Here is a 21,459-nt window from a genome sequence, read left to right on the forward strand (position 1 = left end):
GTGCTCGATAGAACACATGTGGGACCAGCTTGTATGTCAACTCTGTCCCAGTGCCAGTATCCCGGATATCAAGGTACAATTACAACAGTTGTGACACAGTTTGCCCCACTTTATGACTCCCTTCCCAACTGAATCAGTGTATGCATCCAGGCCTACAAGAGGTAGCAGGAAATGGAAAGTACCTCAAACCACATTATGATGTTTGTTACAAAGCTGCCTGAAGCTAAAGCCATACTGCTTACAACTATGTTAAACCTTAACAGGTAATGACAAAACCTATCCTCTGTGTCCTCGGTAGCTCAGATGGATAGAGCATCTGCCATGTAAGCAGGAGATCCTGGGTTCGAGTCCTGGTCGGGACACACATTTTCATCTGTCCCCGTTGACGTATGTCAACGCCTGTAAGCAGCTAAGGGTGTTCATTTCATTGTAATTTCATTCTAACGAGCTGCATGGTTACCGATGGTATCTGTTCTTTTGGACATGTCCGAAAGAACAGATACAATCTTAGTATATATAAATTCATCTGCAGTAGGATGACGCATCACCTCATTTTCACAGAGGTCCGAGACTTTTATACCAACAACCAGCACAACTTTGCCCTTTGTGGGATGCTCTTACACTGGTCTCCACATTCACTAAATCTGACACCATTTGATTCTTTGAATGGAAGTACCTTACATATCAAGTCATTGTTCCTCCTTTATTGTCATATATGTTAGAACTGAAGTAGCACATCTGAGTTGCCTCCCTAAACTTTGTCTTCAACATGTTGGGGCTTGTGTGGAAGATACGAACTCTTAATGAGTTGCACTACATAGCAAAATAAGATTCGTAATCCTACATTAATTGCACTATGACTTATCATTTTTTTAAATCACTGTGACAATCATTTAGAAGAACCCTGTCTATTACCAGAATGAGATTTTCACTCTGCAGCGGAGTGTGCGCTGATATGAAACTTCCTGGCAGATTAAAACTGTGTGCTGGACCGAGACTCGAACTGGGGACCTTTGCCTTTCGCGGGCAAGCGCTCTACCAACTGAGCTATCCAAGCACGACTCACTCCCCGTCCTCACAGCTTTACTTCTGCCAGTACCTCGTCTCCTACCTTCCAAACTTTACACAAGCTCTCCTGCGAAACTGCAGAACTAGCACTCCTGAAAGAAAGGATATTGCGGAGACATGGCTTAGCCACAGCCTGAGGGATGTTTCCAGAATGATATTTTTCACTCTGCAGCGGAGTGTGCGCTGATATGAAACTTCCTGGCAGATTAAAACTGTGTGCCGGACCGAGACTCGAACTCGGGACCCTTGCCTTTCGCGGGCAAGCGCTCTACCAACTGAGCTACCCAAGCACGACTCACGCCCCGTCCTCACAGCTTTACTTCCGCTAATACCTCGTCTCCTACCTTCCAAACTTTACAGAAGCTCTCTTTGCAGGAGGGCTTCTGTAAAGTTTGGAAGGTAGGAGACGAGATACTGGCGGAAGTAAAGCTGTGAGGATGGGGCGTGAGTCGTGCTTGGGTAGCTCAGTTGGTAGAGCGCTTGCCCGCGAAAGGCAAAGGTCCCGAGTTCGAGTCTCGGTCCAGCACACAGTTTCAATCTGCCAGGAAGTTTCAACCCTGTCTATTATCTGTCACTTATATCTTTGCTCAACAATGGTCATCAGAATACTGCAGTTTGTTTATGTATGTGCTAACCAGCTGTCCATTTGAGGCAATCCACATTTTTCTTGAGAAATAAAATTGCTCATTTTGGTCTGACAAGTTCAGAAGAAAATTGTAGCTGAGCCATACACACTCAAATTTGTTGTTGTAATGCTAATATGTCTTCCACCTTGAGTATCGTATTTTGTAAGGCCTATACTCAGCCAAACTGATGACATATGTGGGGGCTCTTTTCGATGATTTCACCTAAATGTCATCTGTGGTAACAAAATAAGTGCAAACAAACACAATACCAGCAGAAAAATTTAAAACCTGCTTAATGCACATGTAAATATCTTTATTGCAGAAACTGCAATAATGCACAAAATAAAAATATATAATGAGTGTATACAATGCACCAGCAGAAACATAAGTCTTGTTCAAACAAATGGTCCCAATAACAGCTTCAATACAATAACTGAATACTACATAGATTATAAATAAACAAATATCACAATAAAAAATACAGACAATGAGAACAAAAACAGATTTTTTTTAGAATTTTCTAGCCTTTGTGTGTAATTATGACTAAAGGAAATGGGGAAAAAATAGACACAATTTTGTATTCATCAATCTACATGACTTCATGGGACAGTCAAAATTACTTTCATGCATTTTTTTGTTTGTTCATTCTAGAATAGTACAATGAAATAATCTTCTTTCAATAAAAACCACATGTAATATTTTTGTAGTGTAAGGAAAATATTTTATATTATGTTTACATGGTATATTTGAATACTGATATGCACATTTACATACAATCAGACACACTGAGTGTAAGACAAAACAGAAACAAAAATAAGTAACATGCCTCATCTAATATTCAAGCTTGATGTAATCAGTATTATGTACAACCTTTTGTGACAGTCATAACATATTATTAGAGTGTCACAATTGACTTAAAAGAATACATAATAATACATACAGTACATAAAATATGAAACAAGGAAAGTGGACTGTGTGTCATAAATTCAGTCATTTATGTGAAACACTGAAGAAAAAGACATTAATATCAAAAGCATATTGACAGCAGAGACACAAAAAAGCACAAATGTTATGTATACAACAAGATGGATAAAAGGAAAGAAAAACATCAGATGAGAAGCAACAACTGGTATCTGAGGATTGAAAGTTGTCTAAGCAGAGCTGAAGATTAGTTGCTTTTTAAATCTAGGCAATGGTTGTTTGGTTGACTGATTTGGGGAAGGGGACCAAACAGCGCGGTCATCGGTCCCACTGGATGAGGGAAGGATGGGGAAGGGAATCGGCCGTGACCTTTCCAATGAACCATCCCAGCATTTGCTTGAATCGATTTACAGAAATCATGGGAAATCTAAATCAGGATGGCTGGAAGAGGGTTTGAACCATCGTCCTTTCGAATGCGAGTCCAGTGTGCTAACCACTGTGCCATCTCGCTTGGTCGCTTGTATGAAAAGTCAAACACTACTAGATGAATACACTTTACAAAAGTACATTCTTTTAACACATGAATTATCAGTTAAAGCAGTATTTCAGAAAATAAATCAGTCATGTATGCTTTATGAAGTTGGATTTCAATACAATAATTAAAGATTATATTACCTCATATTCTTAAATAAAAACAATTTGTTCATTGAGTTTATTGAACTGAAACCTGAAATTATTTACAAGCTCTTTTCTTACAAGCAGTATATCTGTTTGTATAATACTCAAGTTTAACTACACTAACACAAATGACACTCTGAACTGCCACTTACACAAAACTATGTATCTTTATTCACTAATACTCAAAATAATATTCTCACTGAACAAATGTTGTTTTACAGTACCGGTAACAATAAGAAATACACCGAAGCATCAAAAACATATTCATCTTTTACAAATTTCAGAAACATTCTGGAAGATGAATTCAGTTGTGTGTAGTTTATGGACTGCCCCACAACCGCCATTTAACTAACATTATCTGCATTCCTACATAGTTTTATATTTGGAATAACATCATTATATTACATTTAAACAGTACACAGAAACAGTAAATAACACTGATAAACATATATTTGACTATAGATAATACTAATATTACTTCTGGTTTCCATTTTACATGACTGATAGAAGATATGCTTATAGCTGATTATGATTTTTTTCGTTTGTGTATACAGAACATGTGCTCAAAGTACATTATGAAGCATACATCTTTTTGCTAAAAGTGTTTGAGTATTATAAAAAATCCCAAGATAGGACATTAAGCATATGTTCCAACATTCATAGATATTCAAACTTATATAAAATATCATAAGCTTTTCAGACTTGAGAATGTGTTTTCTTGTGCCTATAAAGCAAATGGATTCAGAAATAAGTTATACTGGTCATTTGGAAGTTTAAAGTTATTTCTGGAAAACAATTACTATTAATGATATGTGCACATTTTATGCACAAAATCTTAATGAAACAAAGTTTAGTTACAGTTCTCTTATCTTCTTAAATTTTGTATGTAGTCAAATACAGAAAGACAAACCTCATAATATAGGGGGAAGAAGCCACATGAATGTTTTCATGGTCCCTCTTAATGATGACAATACACTCTTAAAATCTGGTTTAACAGAAAAATACCATTATGAAAGCTAACTGGTAAGCATCAAAACTACTGGGAAGCTTTCTGGTCAAAATGACTGAACTCAAAAGTTTGAGCTGCAAGACAGTCTAAATAACAAATAAAAACTCATGCAATAGATCACACATGTCAATACTATTCTTGCTGGAACATGAGTAATTACGTAGATACTTTCTTATTTATGTTTTGACTATCTGACTGGTATTTTATTGTCAACCGAAAAGAAACTGATGAATAAAAGTAATGGAGATTAAGTAGTTATTTTAACAGCTTAAGTAAAGTACCTATCCATGTTGGTACAGCATATCTCTGAAAGTAATTCTACATAGTATATATCAATACTTCACGGTTTATTTTACAGAAATATCACAGAACAAAAGGAATCATATCTCCTTAAAAATTAACACATGATCTGGTGTATAACAAATAAAAAAATATACCATGAATGACAAGTACAGGAAAAACAGAGACACATGTTACTATGATAAGTCACTTTTTTTAAAAAAACAAATTTAATATATGAATCATGCAAAAGCTGAAAACTCTGAAAAAATATTTGAATTACAGAGGCAAGAGATTACCTCTTGCCTTAGAAATAAAGGGACTGACCCACTCATATGTGATGGAAGAAAATTTTGGTACCTGAAGTCTGGAGAATTTTTGTAGTAATGAAGATGCCAACAGGAAGGAGCTTCCAAAATTACTGCTACAAGAAACAATCTCCTTTTTCAAAGTTCTTCCATATTTAATGGCACCTACTTAGATTCACTAACTAGTCTGCTACATTACACACATTAAATATATATAACATTTTTATATTGACTGCTAAAGTGTATGTGGCAAGAATGTTGTAAAGCTCAAAATTACTGGCTGATGAATGATGACAGACACTGCATACTCTTTAGTAACGATTACCACAAGATAATCAGATATCATATTGTGGATATTATGGAAGTGTGGATGCATTGCTTGTGAGATCTTGCAGCAAAACCAGTAACTTTACACATATGGACAGACACTGCTACACAAATACACAGATGTGAGTGGTGAGTGCACACACACACACACACACACACACACACACACACACACACACACACACTCTTCAAATATAAAGCTGATCAAAGAAATTCTTTTGGTAAAACAGCACCAAGGAATGTACTGGAATAAACAAGAATATCCAGAAAATGTGTTGCTTATAACTGATGATGCCAACAAAAGGATGTTTATGATATTGACATTTTGAACAGACGGTCTGGGGAAGCCCTTTGAGACCTGCAGCACTATTACTCTGCAAACTGCTGCTCTGCTTTGGTAGAAATTCTTATACCTGAGTTCATTTTTGTCACCTACACCACACTACTGTATAGCATTCTACATTTTACTGTTCTTTTATCTGATAATTGCATTCTTTGAAAATTTTGACTGTGAGATACTCTTCCCTTTTTGGAAACCTATGTCATATGAAAATAAGTTTCCTGTGTGCTACGGCACAAGTGGTTTGTTTTTAACATCACTGTATTATGTTTGTCTTTTCATTTGTCCTCATGTCAATGTGCAAAATGCTCTGATAGTACTTATACACTATAGCAAAAAGTTTCAGTTTTGTCTGTCCTGACATTTGTGTCATAAGTAGACACTTGACACACATACACAAACTCAAAATGCATGCTACAGGGAAGATCAAAAATTCATTCCCACCTGCTGCCATCCACTGTTTGTGTTGTAGGTATTGCTTTTATGTGTATTCCTTAGCTGAATGTTCTGAAAGGCGTTATTCTTCAATTTTTTTTTTTTTTCTTCTCTCTCCCTTGTAACTTTTCACCCTTTGCTTCATGATGCTTCCTGCTGCACTTCTCTTGTTAGATGAAACATGACAGTTTGTGATTCTAAAATATTTCCATTGTTATCATCACATTGACTTTCAACTGCCACAGCTGACATGTAGATCTTTCCTCTTTTTTTTTTTACATTTGACAATAACAGTAAATTTTTGTGTGTCAATATTCAACAAACGCAACATGAAACATACGACTTTAAATGCAGTGCTATTTATATACATTTTTGCAGCTATTTCTGATACTGTTTGGTATGCCAATGTCCATACACACAAGTCACAGCAGGTGTAAGAATGATGTGGAGGAGTGGACAACATAATGATTATTTATCATACATATTAGCATCATCTGCCTCCTAATGATCCCATGTAATAATGTGTTGTTTCTTTACAACAACTTAAATATACCAAAGCTAAAATCACGTTTTGTCTGTATTTGCTAATGTTCACTGCTTATCTCAGTATTTAAAGTGAATGTTCATGAATGTCACAAGACTAAATAGAAGCTCTAGATATAGGTAGCAATACTGAGCATGTTGGGGAAAAGTATTGCTCTCTGTTTCGAGAGACATGATTAATATGCTTAACAGTTAGTAGTGAAGAGTGATTAACAATAATCAACAGAAAAGCAGAAATAATAATCGCTGATAGACAGAACACAATGAAAACTTATAGCACTGGTGTCAACTTACTTACAATTATTGCAAAAAAATGCAGATGCATGTCGTGCAGAACCAAATTAAATGGTTGTAATAACAAATACTGCTCTGTCAAAAATGACCAGAACACAAAAGAAGTATGACTTCATCGATATGTCTGATTAAGCACCTTGCACTGTTCTTATTCCTGCATATTTCAAAATGTTTTCAAAAAGACTAACGACAAACATGCTAAACAATGGCAAATAAATTACTGGTGGCAGATTTTGGCAATACCACAAATCAAAAGTATATCGGCCAATAACAACAATAACAGTACACCAATAAAATCAGGAACACTTTCTTACTTTCCAAGCAACTCTCTGTCTGTAGCAAGTCTTCCCAATGGACACCATTTTGGAGATTTAAATATCCAATAACAGTGACTGTGATGTGTGGATGTTAAGTGTATTGTTGTAGTTGTTAATAGTGAAGGGGAGGATGGAAGTGTAAAATCCTGGGTGTGCATATAAGGGCTAGTATTCTTGAGTAGCCCCAAGGGAGACATTTGAGCTTAACAATCCCATCCAATGGGCGGATCACTATCAATACTGCCACATACCCTGACTTCGTGAGAGACTGCAATTTGGTATTTAAGCCAGGACAGTGCTGCAAAGTCTAGAAATCAGGAACTTTATGCCAAATTCTCTCCTCTTCTTCCTGGCCAACGACTAGTGATGAAAATTTCTGTCATCACCAGGACTTGAATCAGCTTAACATGAAGTGAGAGTGCCACACCACATATGAAATGTTTTATCACATTATATGAAATCCTAGAACACTCAGTTAAGGAAGTTCCCAATGAAATGGAAAAGCCACATGAAATGAGCATTGTTAATTCAATTATAAATATAAATGATTTCAACAAACTACAATAATGGCAACCTCATGATTTTACAATGGGAAATAATTTGTCTTTCTACGACATTGCCATAGTGATAATGATACACAAAGCAAAAGCAGTGGTACACAGGATGTATAATGTAAGAGATTCAGTACTGAGATCAAGAGAATGAAATTAATGAAAGAAGTGTACAGAGAGCAACATTTAATCATTCCTCATCATTCCTCAGCCTACTTGTTATTCTGTGTTATTTGTTCACACAGCTCTTTCCAATCAAATTTTCACTTTTTGTTTCCTCTCATTCCACATGCTGTAGCCAACTGCTCTCATATCTCAATAACTGCTACAACTTCATACGGGTGCCACATTTACTCACCTGCACTCTCATTTAATTTTTGCTTTCACTTGATCCATATCCATAACCCCATACATAGTGGCCTACCACTTTGATCAATAACGCAGAGATTAAAATGGCAGATATGCATCTACATATAAAGGATGTGAAACACTGAGTTCAAATTTTTATATTCAGTTGGAGAGGTGGCAACTACACGAGAGGTACTTGCTTGTGACATTTTTGTAAACAAGTGAAGCAACTGAAGAATTATAAACAAACAAGAAACTACAGATGAACAACAAAGAAATGGACATCGATACTATAGAAATAATGAAATTATAATCTTCTACAAAGTATTTGTAGACACTGATACAAAATTTACTGCCTATTTTAATATTCTTGAAATCATAAAAATCAATTTTTGTACAGGAGACTTGACTGATAAATATTTTACACCATTCTCTAGAATAGGCTGACAACACAGTATCAGATTCAATAAGCAGGGTGTTAGATCTATCCAGACCGAAATAGCTTCAAGGGTTTCATAACAGAGAACCTGATCCTTCTAAAATGTTTAAAGCTGCCTGGGGCTCAGTGCTCCTTGCAGTTCATTTCCAAATATAAAGCACAAATGAAGATCTCTCTACCTTCCTTTCAGTGTCCCTGGTTTAGTATTAAGAAGCTCTATACCAGTAATTATTCTCATTTTAGTTACAATATTATAAAATACCCCTGAAAAATGTACAAACACATCTATTCAGTCTCAACAGGTTGCACTATTTATGAGAGTAAAAATTAATCTCTCAGTCTTTTGTGCCATTATTCTGTTCAGTGAATTATTGGTTTTATGCCTGTTCTATATATCTATTACTTATTATGATAGTAGAAATCCCAGTACGGTAACAACAAACAAAAATGATGACAGCAACCACTCATAATTAATTCTAGATGAGAAAAGAAAAACAGCAACATAGTTAGAACATTCTTTGATACACAGATGGAAGAGTGCCTAACCAAAAAATCTACATCTGTACTCCACAAGCTATTATGTTCAGTCTCATCTCCTCACTCCCCAATAATTCCATTTATGGGTGCTACATGGAATGTACATGATAAAGAAACTTCTAGCATGAAAACAGACAGAAATGTCCACATTTTATTGTTTACTACTATTCTATATCTAAGAATCAAGAAAAAAATGAAGATTTTTCACAGGGCAATAACTACATCACATTTAATTATCTACCACTTTGAGTGAATGTATGTATTCTTTTATGATGTCCTTTTTCCATTATGCTCAAGACTGCTTTTCATTATTATTAAGAATAGCAAGTACAATGGGCAGATAGAAAACAAAATACAAAATAACACAGAGGAGGAGGAGGAGGAAGAGAAGGAGAAGAAGAAGAAGAAGAAGAAGAAGAAGAAGAAGAAAATATAGGTCACTGAATTATTTGGCTACCAGCAGCAGCATTAATGACAGAATGCCATTAGAAGCAGTTACAAATGATGGCATAACTTCTGCAAACTTGTAAAGATCAATAAAGGAATGCAGTATAAGAAGAGCGGAGTACATACAAAAACATAAATTGACAACTGTGAGGCACTAAATTGCAATTTACATTGACCTCCTGCAGTTTGAGTTTGTTATTTATATTTATCCTTACATCTTCCTGTCTCTTCCATTTTTCTTGTTCAGTATCTTCTTTCTCTTGTTTGTCTTTGCCGAAGCACTGCTTTGGTCTATAAGTAAAGGGTTGCAAAAATCTATCGACTATATTGATTTCATATATTAAAAACAAGATAATATTCAGGGTGTCAGTAAACAGTGACTGGGAGACTATGTTCCCTAATTATGAGACTTTCAAAATAATTAAGCAGCTGACTCGAAGCTCTAATTATAATTAAAATCACATGTTTTTATCTCAGTCTGTCATACGTAAGACAACATTATTTCTTTTTTCATAGTAGTCTTCTCGAAATACTATCAAAAATAAGTTCATTGTGCAAAAGAAACACCAGCAATCCTCACAAAAATGAATAAGGTAAGTTGTTGTGGAAAGTGTTTCAGTACAATTGTTCTGGGTTCATGACTGTGTCTGAGAAGGGCATTATACGACTCATCTCATGCCAGGTTGATGAGTGTGGAGAGGAGGGAGTTGGACCTGTTTTATTGATGGTAATTATTTGCTTTTAGTGGCCAATACTGGCACATCCTAGTAGACCAGTAGCCCACAACTGCTAATAAATGACACTGGCATTAACATTTGTATTGAAACTAACAATAGCCACTTAAGTCAATACTTCTCACTTCTTATACTATTTTTTTTAACACACTTACAATGAAACTATCATACACATTTCTGAATTAAAAGTGCACATAAACTAAATTAAAATAACTTGTGGTGTGAAAGAAACCATCATGGACTTTCTCTCATTTGTACTACCATAGGATATCTTATTACCAAGAACAATTTGACAATATGCATTTTACGGCCACTCACAAATGCTAACAATTACCTACACTGCAGGGATAAAATAGGTATTTTACACATAACTGCAACAACCCTAACAGGGTAAAGCATTTTCTCCAAAAGTAAGGATGAGACAGTATTCACTGTCAGGTGAAGTTTCGAGGGCCAAACACGTTTCATCCTCACTGTCCACTGACAAAAATTTATGAGGCTGGGTCAGAATTTTTAAAATCTAGAAGGAAGGTTAGCTTCCAGTAAAAAAAAAAAAAAGTTATGTTTGCAGTGTCCAGTCAATGGCATGGAAAGCCTAACAGCTTAAAAATTCCCTAGAAATTTGCTACTGCACCACATTTAAACATCACACCATTCTGACAGAATACACAGCCACACATTTAAATATGGAGTAATGAAAAGATAACTGAAATGGCGCTATCACAAAGTATCTAAATAAACTACAGCTATGCTTGCATTATGTAATAATCACAATCCCTAGTCACAAAAGTAAGAGAGAAAAAAAGAGGTATAAACTTACATTATGAAATATAAAGAGAAATATCACAAAATATACGAGAAACTGCCTCCAAATAAAACGTGGAAGCAAAATCCACGTTCTTCCTCCAAAAGAGAGGACAGATGTATAGTGTTCCAGACAAACAAATTAATGCAAATTAATGTCATGTCTTTCAATTGTAATTTTTACATGATATTTTAAGAAGAACTGCATGAAAAAAAAACTGTCAACTTACAATATGTGAAATCACAACAGATCTTAAAGCAGTCTAATAATTACCTGTGCTTGGACATGTAAAACATATAAATTGCAAGACTAAAGAAATACTATTTTACATGTGAAACTTAGTATTTAAAACTATGACACAAGTGGTTTCGACCACTCAAAACATTGGAACAATAGTTTATATAAATACAATATCTATAATTTGGCTCAATTGGTGTTAACGTTGACATTTTGGCACTTTGTTGCTTCTGTTTTAATTTTATAAGACTTAACGTGCTAAATACTTATCCAAGCTTGAAAAAAAAAAGCCACATACAGTGCATCAAAATTCTCAGCTGAGATAAGAAAGACACATTACCAACTACAGTAAATTAATATTCGTACTACTGCCTCATCTGACACTAAGGTCTTCACTTCTGAGCAAAATTATTACATGAAAAATGTCACATGTGCTACATGTTTACTAGCTGACAACAATCAAATATTTAGTTTTCAAACAATTACCAATGGCTGAAGAAGAAAATGTGCAAATGACCAGAATACATATTCTCTGTTTTGACAAATACAACAGGCAGAAAGACTCAGCACTACGTTATTGTAGTTACAGCAACAAATGGGAAACCCTCTTAACAATTTACAAATGTGCCCTATTCACTTTTGCCGTCCTCAAGCAATGCTTGCGTTTATTTTACTAACAATTGCAGTGCGTCAAATTTTGCATGTAGACAGAAATATCTGCAGCATCAAGTTAGCCATAATGTTGTGATTCATAATATTTAACAGGGAATGTCATGACATTTACCACAAATTACGATAATCAGGCACCAGATATCATGAACAGGAGTTCAAGAATCATTCACTGGTTTGTGAAATGAATCAACAGTGTCTATTTCGTTCTTTCTTTCAAAAAATAATACCGTCAGTACACTAGTATTCAAAACAAGTTCATACAGCATTCATAACTAATATAAGATATCAAGCTGTTGCAAGTCTAGAGTAAGCAGTTTTCTTTATATATACAAATGTGTGCTGGTTGTATGCAGTGTAAAGAGTGTGTGTGTGTGTGTGTGTGTGTGTGTGTGTGCGCGCGCGCGAGTTCACTTCTTCTATCATGCCAAACAAAAAATCAACAAAAATAGCTTCTTCAACAATAAGTAAATTGATACATTACTCTTTGTTTAGATACTCCAAGCCATTACAACTTTCTTGAAGGGAACAAATACTGCTTTGTCAGGATCACTGGAAATAGGACGTCAAAAATTAATAATGTAAAAACATAATAAATATCCAAAATACATTAGTAGTAATTTTTAAAAATGACTGTTTTATTGAAATCTATATACACTGATGGGGAAAAAAATTTCAACAGCAAGAAGGAGTTTTGCAAGAGAAAAAAAAGATGTTAGGCATGTTTCTACATCTGACAGATGATGTCGATTCAAATTTTTTGCCACTATAACAAGAGTGGTGCTAATAGCGCCACTATGAGGATGTAGATCAGGTTTGTTTTAAATACACACTGTAATGGTCATGAGCATTAGTTACCTTTGAGATTGGGCATGGTGAGCTGACATTAGTCAAGAATGCATTTAAGGCAATGAAGACGCCATTGTCAACAACTCACTGAATTTGAATGAGGTCATTAACAGAGCTACGAGAAGCTGGATGGTCCTTTTGCAATACTGCAGAAAGACATGGTCAGAATGTAGCCACTGTACATGATTACTGGCAACACCGGTCACAAGAATGTATAGTCACAAGAAGATCGGGCTCGGGACAGCCACGTGCCGCTACCAAGAGGGAAGACCACCATGTTCAGTGTACGGCTCTGGTAAGTCATGCTGCACTGACAGCAGCAGCAATTTGAACATCAGCTGGCACCACAGTGCCACAGCGAGCTGTTAAAAATCAGTTACTTCAAGTACAGCTCCGTGTCAGATGCCCTGCAGTGTTTATTCCACTGACGCCAAACCACCACTATTTGTGACTTCAGTGGTGTCAAGCATGAGCTCACTGAACAGTAAGGTGGAGGTCTTTTGTGTATTCTGATGAAAACTGGTTCAGTCTTGGTACCAGTGATGTCTGTGTGTTGGTTAGGAGGAGGCCAATTGAGGGCCAGCAACCAACCTGTCTCCATGCAAGACACACTGGACCTACGCTTGGTGTTATGGTTTGGGGTGTGATTTTATATGATAGCAGGAGCACTCTCGTTGTTATCCAGAACACCCTGACTGCAAATTTGTAAACATGCTCTACACAGTGTCGACATGTTGCCTTGGCTTGCTTTATCACTATGTCTGTCTCCAATCAAGCAGATATGGGACATTATCAGATGACGTCTCCAGCATATTCCACAAACAGAATTAATTGTTCCTGTGTTGATTGACAAAGTACGAAAGGCATGGAACTCCATCCCACAAACTGATATGTGGCACCTGTAAAACACAATGCATGCACATCTGCCATGCTTGCATTCAACATTCTGGTGGTTTCACCAGTTATTAATGTACCTGCATTTCACATTTGCAATGGCTTATCTCACACTTTCGTTAACCAGAGATCTTGCAATGTTAATCACTTGAATATGTTATCTAGACAAATACATTCCCAAAATTTCATTAATCCATATTAATTAGTTTTTTGTGTTGCAATTTTTTAAAATTACATCAGTGTGAATTTCCTTTGTATAATATTGAAACATTGAATTCTAAACTGAATTTTAAATGGTTTCACACAAAGTTATGATAATTCTAGAAACACATCAAATCGCTGACAAAACAAATGTCATCTGCCTCATGCTTCTTGAACCTGTACTGCTTAAATCACTTGCAGGCTTCATGTAAATAAACAATGCTGTTTTCCATACTTATCCAAAATATAGATAGAATAGCTGCCAACCACTTACCTTTAGGAGAAAAATTTTGGTACTGCCAATACACACATTTAAAAATGAAGTAATTGTTCACAACTTTTGGAACAATTACTTCCTTCCTCAGAGTTATTCAGCCAAATATTGAATCTACTAGCCTGTTTAGACAATGAACAATGAGAGGAAGTAAATCAGGCAGACACAAATAATGAAAAAACCAACTCATTTCTGAAAGTATTTCTCAAATATTTTGAAGTCTGCTTCCCTCATACACAAATTAAATCAGATCAACTGGTAGTGATAGGAAAGCATTGTTCAGAACTAGCATTAAAATATTATGCACTGAAAAGAGGGATCTGTATACAAAACACAGGACAAGTACTAAACCAGCAGTGAAATTACATTACAAGAAATACAGCAAAATTATAGTGTGCCATAAGGAAGGCCAAACACATGCATTATGCACAGAAATTAGGAAGTCAAATAATAAAGTAAAAACTATACGAAACAATATAAAACCTGAGACAAATATGAACCTACAGAGTGTGGCAGAAAGAACTCCCTTATTAGGGAAGCTAAGAAAAATGAAACCAAGTAAGGTAACATTTTTATTTTTATTAGCTAAGAACACACATAATGCCATTTAAGAATGCACAGTATTCATGTGTTTCAAACAATATGTCACTTATATGGCTGCTCCACTGTTGCTTCATTTTCTTGAGGGCTTCCAAAGCTTGAGGGCAATGTTAGTACACCTTGCACTTGAGATTGCCCCCATAGAAAAAAGTTACAGGGTGTCAGGTCTGATCAATCTAGTGGCCAACCAATATCACCACCCAAAGAAATGACTTGTCCAGGAAACATTTCCCTCACTAATGCCAGAACTGACATGCTATGTGGACCGTAATGCCATCTCGTTACAACCACACATTCTCAAGGTCACTAAACAGTTCAACTAATTTTTGCTGTAGGAACTCACTGAGCGTAGCACAGTGCCAACTGCTGCTCACAGTAACTCTCTCATCATTTTCTTAAAAAAATGGAGTGGTTGTTGACTGAGTTCTTGGAGGTTGTTTTTGGGCCAGTACCTGCAATTTTGTTTGTTTACTTCACCTGACAGACGAAAATGTACCTCATCTGAAAAAATCACATCTTCTTGGTGAATGTTCAGAAGCATGTTATACGGACTTTGTAATCTCTTCCACTCAATTCTTGAACTGACACACACTTGTAGGGATCCATTTTCAAATCTCGATGCAAGATTCTTCCCACACTTTGATCAGAGTATCATAATGCTAACACATGTTTTGTTGCATAACATCAACAAGGTTGTTGACCTGAACCTCTCACTGCAGCAACATTTTCTTGGTCTGTAGCACTCTGTCATCAACCTTGGGATTTACATTTCAATGCAGAATCTGTATCAAGAAAATTTGAAACCCACAAATAAATGATTTTCTTATTTGGAACAGGGTCCCCTCAACCAGTTGTGAAGTGAATGCAGAAGGCCCGTTGAGTAGTTATTGGTGATCCACCATTTTTTGAATAAACGCTTTATTACAAAAGTGTGATGTTCACCTGACCAAGCCATAGTGTCCACTGAAAATGGCATTTATGTGGCTATTCAAGGACACACAGCAAGCTGCGGCAGAGTAGAGCAGTGGTAGTGGTGGTGGTAGTGGGACGGGGAGGGGGGGGGGGGGGGTGGTCACACTCCTCTGGTCTGGTAATGGTACAGACATAAATAGTCCAAAAGTTGCAGCCTCAGATTTCAGTATTTTTTTCACACTATAGCTGAAAAAGCAGGGAACCATAATGAAAGATCTCTCACAGAAGCCATACAGCTACTTAATCATGTGCAAATCGCACCAAATGTAGCATTTCATTTCAAAAGCAGAACTCCTAATGAAATTGGATATGATGGTATATCAAGTGGGATCAATCACATATTGTGCTATATATGTAACCAGTCAATGGAAACTGATATATTTCCAGATAGACTAAAACATGTGATATTGAAGTCAATCCACAAAAGTGAAGTGAGGAATGTAGTATCCAACTATCGGCCCATCTCTCTGCTGCCAGTATTCTGAAAGGTATTTGAGAGGGTAGAGCATGATAGGGTTTATAACCACACTATACAAAACGTCTGAGAGACACCTAAATGGTTTGGCTCCAATAAGGGATTCTCCACAGAGAAAGGGCTATATTTAGCAGATGAAATTATAAGAGAACTAAAATTCAGAAGGTATTCAATGGGTACCTTTCATGATCTTTCTAATGCATTCAACTGTACAGATCATATCACACTGCTCAAAAAGCTTCCACATTATGGCATCAAAACAAACCTTTGACCTGGTTAGAATCTTACTTACACAACAGAAAACAAAGAGGGCCCAATAGAGGCAGGTATAAAAATAAATTCAGACTGGGGGCCCCAGGGCTCGGTATTTGGGCCACTGATTTTCTTGATATGCACTAATGAGTACCAATTACAATTAATGAGAGATCAAAAAAGTCATGTTTACTGGTGATACAAGTATCCAAAAGGGCCCAACTTCACAATGCAAAATATAGCCCTCATGATCACTAACCAAGAACGCAAATGGTTCAACTTGATCTTAGTGACAGGAAGGTAATTGGCGGCATCACTCCAAATGCTAATGATGGGTGCCAAAATATCAGGAAGCAAGCATTGGCCGAGGTGTCACCAGAACATGTGCTTCACTTAAGCGCAAAACGTCGTAACACTTTTCCCATGTACAAGCAGAGCTCACAATTTGTTTTGCTTTATTGTAATTCAGTTCCTGACTTGGAATTTAATTAAACATATAATACACAGCAGCTCAACGTGTGCTCTTTTAGGTTATCACTTTCTTCTGAATACCCCTTCAGTTCATCCCACTGCATTATCTTATGAAATGGCAAGGAATAATTAAGTCACTGAATATTCAATTAACTCAGTGGTAACTAGTTATTTTACGACTTATGTTAGCACATTGTAATGGTAACCTTAATATTTATCTATTGGCACAATAACTATTTACGTAATTGTGGCACATAAATAAAGAAAACTGTAAATAAATATGCTGGTAATGAGAGAAACAACACACAACTGAGAAGTTGGAAATCATATTTTACTTACGAATGCACTTTTCATTATTTCTGCAATTACAAAAAAATTCCCTTTTATTTGTTCACCTTCTGTGGCATCACTCACTATCAGTCTTCCTTGGAGTAGAGAAAGAGTGACTGACTGTGCTTCACTTGCTTCTGGTTTTGCAAGAGGAATCCAATGTGACACTTTCTTCTTCTTGGTGGAAAACATTCTTCTTTGTGGAATAATGTTTTTCTTCGGGGACACATTTTTTACTTGAAAGGTTGGCGTGCGCTCGCTCGCTTTCATTGTGCACTGCAACCAATGTTGCCATTAAAACTCTGTGTGCTTCTTGATGATATTAAGCTCCTCTGTTGTAGTTATGCTGTTAATAAACTGAAGTAACTGAGCAGCAATTATGTGACAACGATAAGGAGCTGTTGGATGTTCCCGATGCACTTACTTGGGCTAATATTGCATGATGCTCACTTGCAGTGCAGGTGTCCTCACTGTACAATCAGATCATCTTTGTCAGGAGAGTCTGCAACAGGTTGCTCATGTAGTTGAGGTTTACATACACAGTGAATATGTTTGCACAGGTTCCGTTTGATGTTGGAGTCCAAACATGGGCAGGAATACCTGTGTATGCATGTATTGCATTTATTACACATCAGTTTATATTGACACTGAGTATCACTTTCTTGTACAAAATATACTCTACTCTTATTTGATGCGAATGCTACCTTCCATCCATGTTCTTCCTTTTAAAATCATCATCTCCTTCTTCACAGCTGAACAATGAATTTCCTTTATCTTGCTTGTCAGTTGTCATTTTGTAAGCGCAATGAGCCTGCCATAAAGTTTTTCCTTAATGAATGACAGAGTGATTATTGCTTTATCCAGATGTTTCACATTCTTTCCATGGAGATATATGTATTTAACAGTGTGGTGCATCCTCTCTATATGCATGTTTGTATTTATTCCTGCATGCAGTTCGTGGCAGCAAGCCCAACATTCTACATTATTAGCATAGTTCTCCTGGAAGTAAATTGCGAACTCTGACATTTCTTTGTCACTCTTTATCCTGTTGAGAGCAGCAGAAAGCATCTTATTAAATGCAGCAGTATTTCTCCCTTACAACAAAGTTCTGATAATCTTGTAAACATCTGCTTTTCCTTGGCCTGTGACACTACTGTTCATGTTCTTCCTCCATGCTCTGTTCATGTACCATGTGCAATACAGCCTCATTTTTGGAATGTCCATTGTAGATTTCCAGGCATTATAGAAGGACTCTGCTACGTCTGCCATAAAGGCTTTAGGGGAAATCTTCCCAGTCTCCAATTTTATATAGTGAAAAAATGTGGACAACACTTGAGGGTCGCTCCTGTTAGAAACGAGAAAGGCACATGGGAATTTTTGTCTCAAGTCGTCTAATACTAGTAATGTATGAGCTCAAAACCCTAGTTGTTAAGCATATGCATTTCATCAATACATACACAATCATATCTATACTTCTTCAATATTTCACTTTGAGCAGTGTTCATTACGCAAAATCTCAACTTTGTAACTGTGGGTGCAGTTCTCTTATGGTGTATTGTGGTTTGTAAAACAGGAACAAGGACTATCACTTGAGTTTACTTCTTGTACTCATGCCTCGACACTGGCTCCATTATTCTGGTGACTGATGGAGGCAGAGCACAGATTATAACGCTGTCCAATGTTGTACAGATCCCGAGTTTGAGTCTCGGTCTGGCACACAGTTTTAATCTGCCAGGAAGTTTCATATCAGCGCGCACTCCACTGCAGAGTGAAAATCTCATTCAAGAATACACCTGTTAACAAAGCAAGATCCGTACAACATTGAACCGTGTTATAATCTGTGCTCTCAAGTTATTTTCCAACTGCTGGGCATTCTTGTTACACTTCAGAACAGAATGGCTGCTACACTTAAGGATCCAACAGATTCCACTTCACAGAGTGAAGTAAAGGCTATTATTGACATGGACAGAATTAAGCAAGAACCAAGTAGTACGAAAGTTTTTATCCGGATATGTGCTTGGCACGAATACAGTATGGAGATGAATCAGTGGTAGAATCTCCTAGTCTTGTTTCAGTAGAACATGTGAAAATTAAATCAGTTTTACTTGAGCTGAGCAATCCAGTTCCTACTGGTCCTATGGTACTCGTAACTGTATCCAGATATTAAGCCTGAAGAGCAAAACGTTTTCTTATTGTCACTGATAGAGACATTGATTAACATAAAGTCCAAACCAAGATATGGACGGCATGTCTGTAAATTCCTGTATGAATAATTGTGACTGCACATTATGTTCAGGACCAAATAATTACATTTGAAACACAAAAAAATCAAAATTCTAGTATAAAGACTGTAATTGCTAAAGTAAATTGCAAACTAGAGAATGTCTGAACTCACATGTTGAATGAAATTACAAAGTTGAAATTAGAAGTGCTGCAAGACACTGAAATGCAGTTTGCTCAGTGTTAAGTACAATTGGACAAACTTGTTAATGTATAGTTGAAAAATGTTGTTTGAAAAGTAGACTCAGAACACAGTACTGTATGCAAAAGCTGTGAAACACCTGCAAAAGACGCTGAGCTACGGATCATAAAACAGTTGGAGGTCATCAAAGTCGTCTATTGCACTTTCAGGGAGCAAGTAGAGCTAAGACAAGTTGCACATGAGGTGGCTGTGGGTAAAGAACTGAGTAATGTAATTCACACTATCATGCACAATTAGCACATAATTTTAGCAAATGTGGAACAAAGATGAACTGTACCCTGGACACTGAGCGAAAAGTGCATTAGTCATTTCAGAAGGAGATGCTTGCACTTGATCAAGATGTCGACAATAAATTTCTCATGACTGACCAAGAAATTTTGAAGTTATGTAGAAATGTTGTACAGCACTCACCTGTTACCTCAGCAGAAGCAACCTTTATTTTGTGTTTCAAATTTAATTATTTGGTCCTGAACATAATGTGCGGTCACAATTATTCATACAGGAATTTACAGACATGCTGTCCATATCTTGGTTGGCAAAGAAACAACTCTCTTTTATAGTAGGCCACTTGAAACGATACACAGTTCACTGGACAAATGATACCACAAATACATGTGAAAACTTTGAAAGAGTTTCATGACAAATTTTTTAAGGAATAATGCTCTTCAGAAATTCAATGGAAGCTGTTGGCAGATTTCTGAACTATGAAAGATTTCTGCTGTAACGGTACTTTGACTACCGCGCCTCTGCCAGTGCAAAGATATGATTTACGATCGCACATGCAGAAGAGCGCTGTGCCAGCAACAGATTTTTATAAGTAATTTTGATCCTTTTTTTTTTTGCATAGGTGCTTGTTTTTAGCAACTAATTCACTACTCTCTTGTCTTCATACATTCAAGACGTGTATTTTTCGGTGCTGTGTTAAACAATGAGGAAATTAAAACTATATACGAAACGAAGTTATTTCAGTAGTGATTCGCAATGGTTATCGCCAAATTTATAAATTAATCCTGACAGTGAAAGTGACAACTTCAAGAAATTTTCATCAGATGACGAACAAGAGGACCAGCAAACAATGAAAACAGGTCATCCTACAAGAAAATTAGGAAATATTCCAGACGCAGCCACGAAGACTATATTATAATAAATACTACGTTTCTGACAGAATTATAAGGTAAATTTCAACTTATTTCTGATGCTATTTCCTTACAGTCGCTTTTTGTAGTGTTGCTGACCCAGTCTGCCATTCACGGTCAAATTACAGCACTATCTCAATCAGTAATACAAAGTCCGCCTTATCCGTAACTTATTCCATCAAAATTCCAAACCCAATCAGATTTTCTATTTTTTGTATTTTCATGACAGAACCCCGAGGAAAGGAAACACTACACTGCGAGTACTGGTGGAAGAAGATGATGTATATTGATGCAGGGATGGCTGGAGTGCGCACAGAGCATATGTTACTGTTCTATATACAAAGGGAGTTGATTGCAATACCATGTGGCAATTACAAGAATTACATTAGATTCTTGGCAAGGACAGAAATTTTACAAGAGCAGGGGGTTGGTAACAAGAAAATGCAGCCATGACAAGATGGCAGAAGGCTGGTGCATCTTCTGCATAGTGGCAACAGAAGGCAAAAATCATGCAGTGTGCAACTGAATGGAAGCCACTGTGAGAGGGCAGAATATGGCAATCAGCATATTCCACATGACCCATGAAACTAAACAGTGTCTCGGCATAGCAT

General features: G+C 36.5%; 1 protein-coding gene and 1 non-coding gene across 2 annotated transcripts in view; one reads left to right on the forward strand and one right to left on the reverse strand.

Annotated features, from left to right (window-relative positions):
* LOC126162729 (uncharacterized) overlaps positions 1-21,459 on the reverse strand; it is an 85,552-nt gene that overhangs the window by 6,464 nt on the left and 57,629 nt on the right. The window contains exon 5 of the mRNA XM_049919390.1: positions 12,397-12,464. Coding sequence (XP_049775347.1) covers positions 12,404-12,464 — 61 coding nt within the window. The 3' untranslated portion in view covers positions 12,397-12,403. The remainder of the gene's footprint in view (positions 1-12,396; positions 12,465-21,459) is intronic.
* Positions 1,521-1,595, forward strand: Trnas-cga (transfer RNA serine (anticodon CGA)). The gene has a single exon. It is a non-coding gene; the product is annotated as a tRNA-Ser (tRNA).

This window comes from Schistocerca cancellata, chromosome 2 (assembly GCF_023864275.1).
Source record: "Schistocerca cancellata isolate TAMUIC-IGC-003103 chromosome 2, iqSchCanc2.1, whole genome shotgun sequence".
NCBI lineage: Eukaryota > Metazoa > Arthropoda > Insecta > Orthoptera > Acrididae > Schistocerca > Schistocerca cancellata.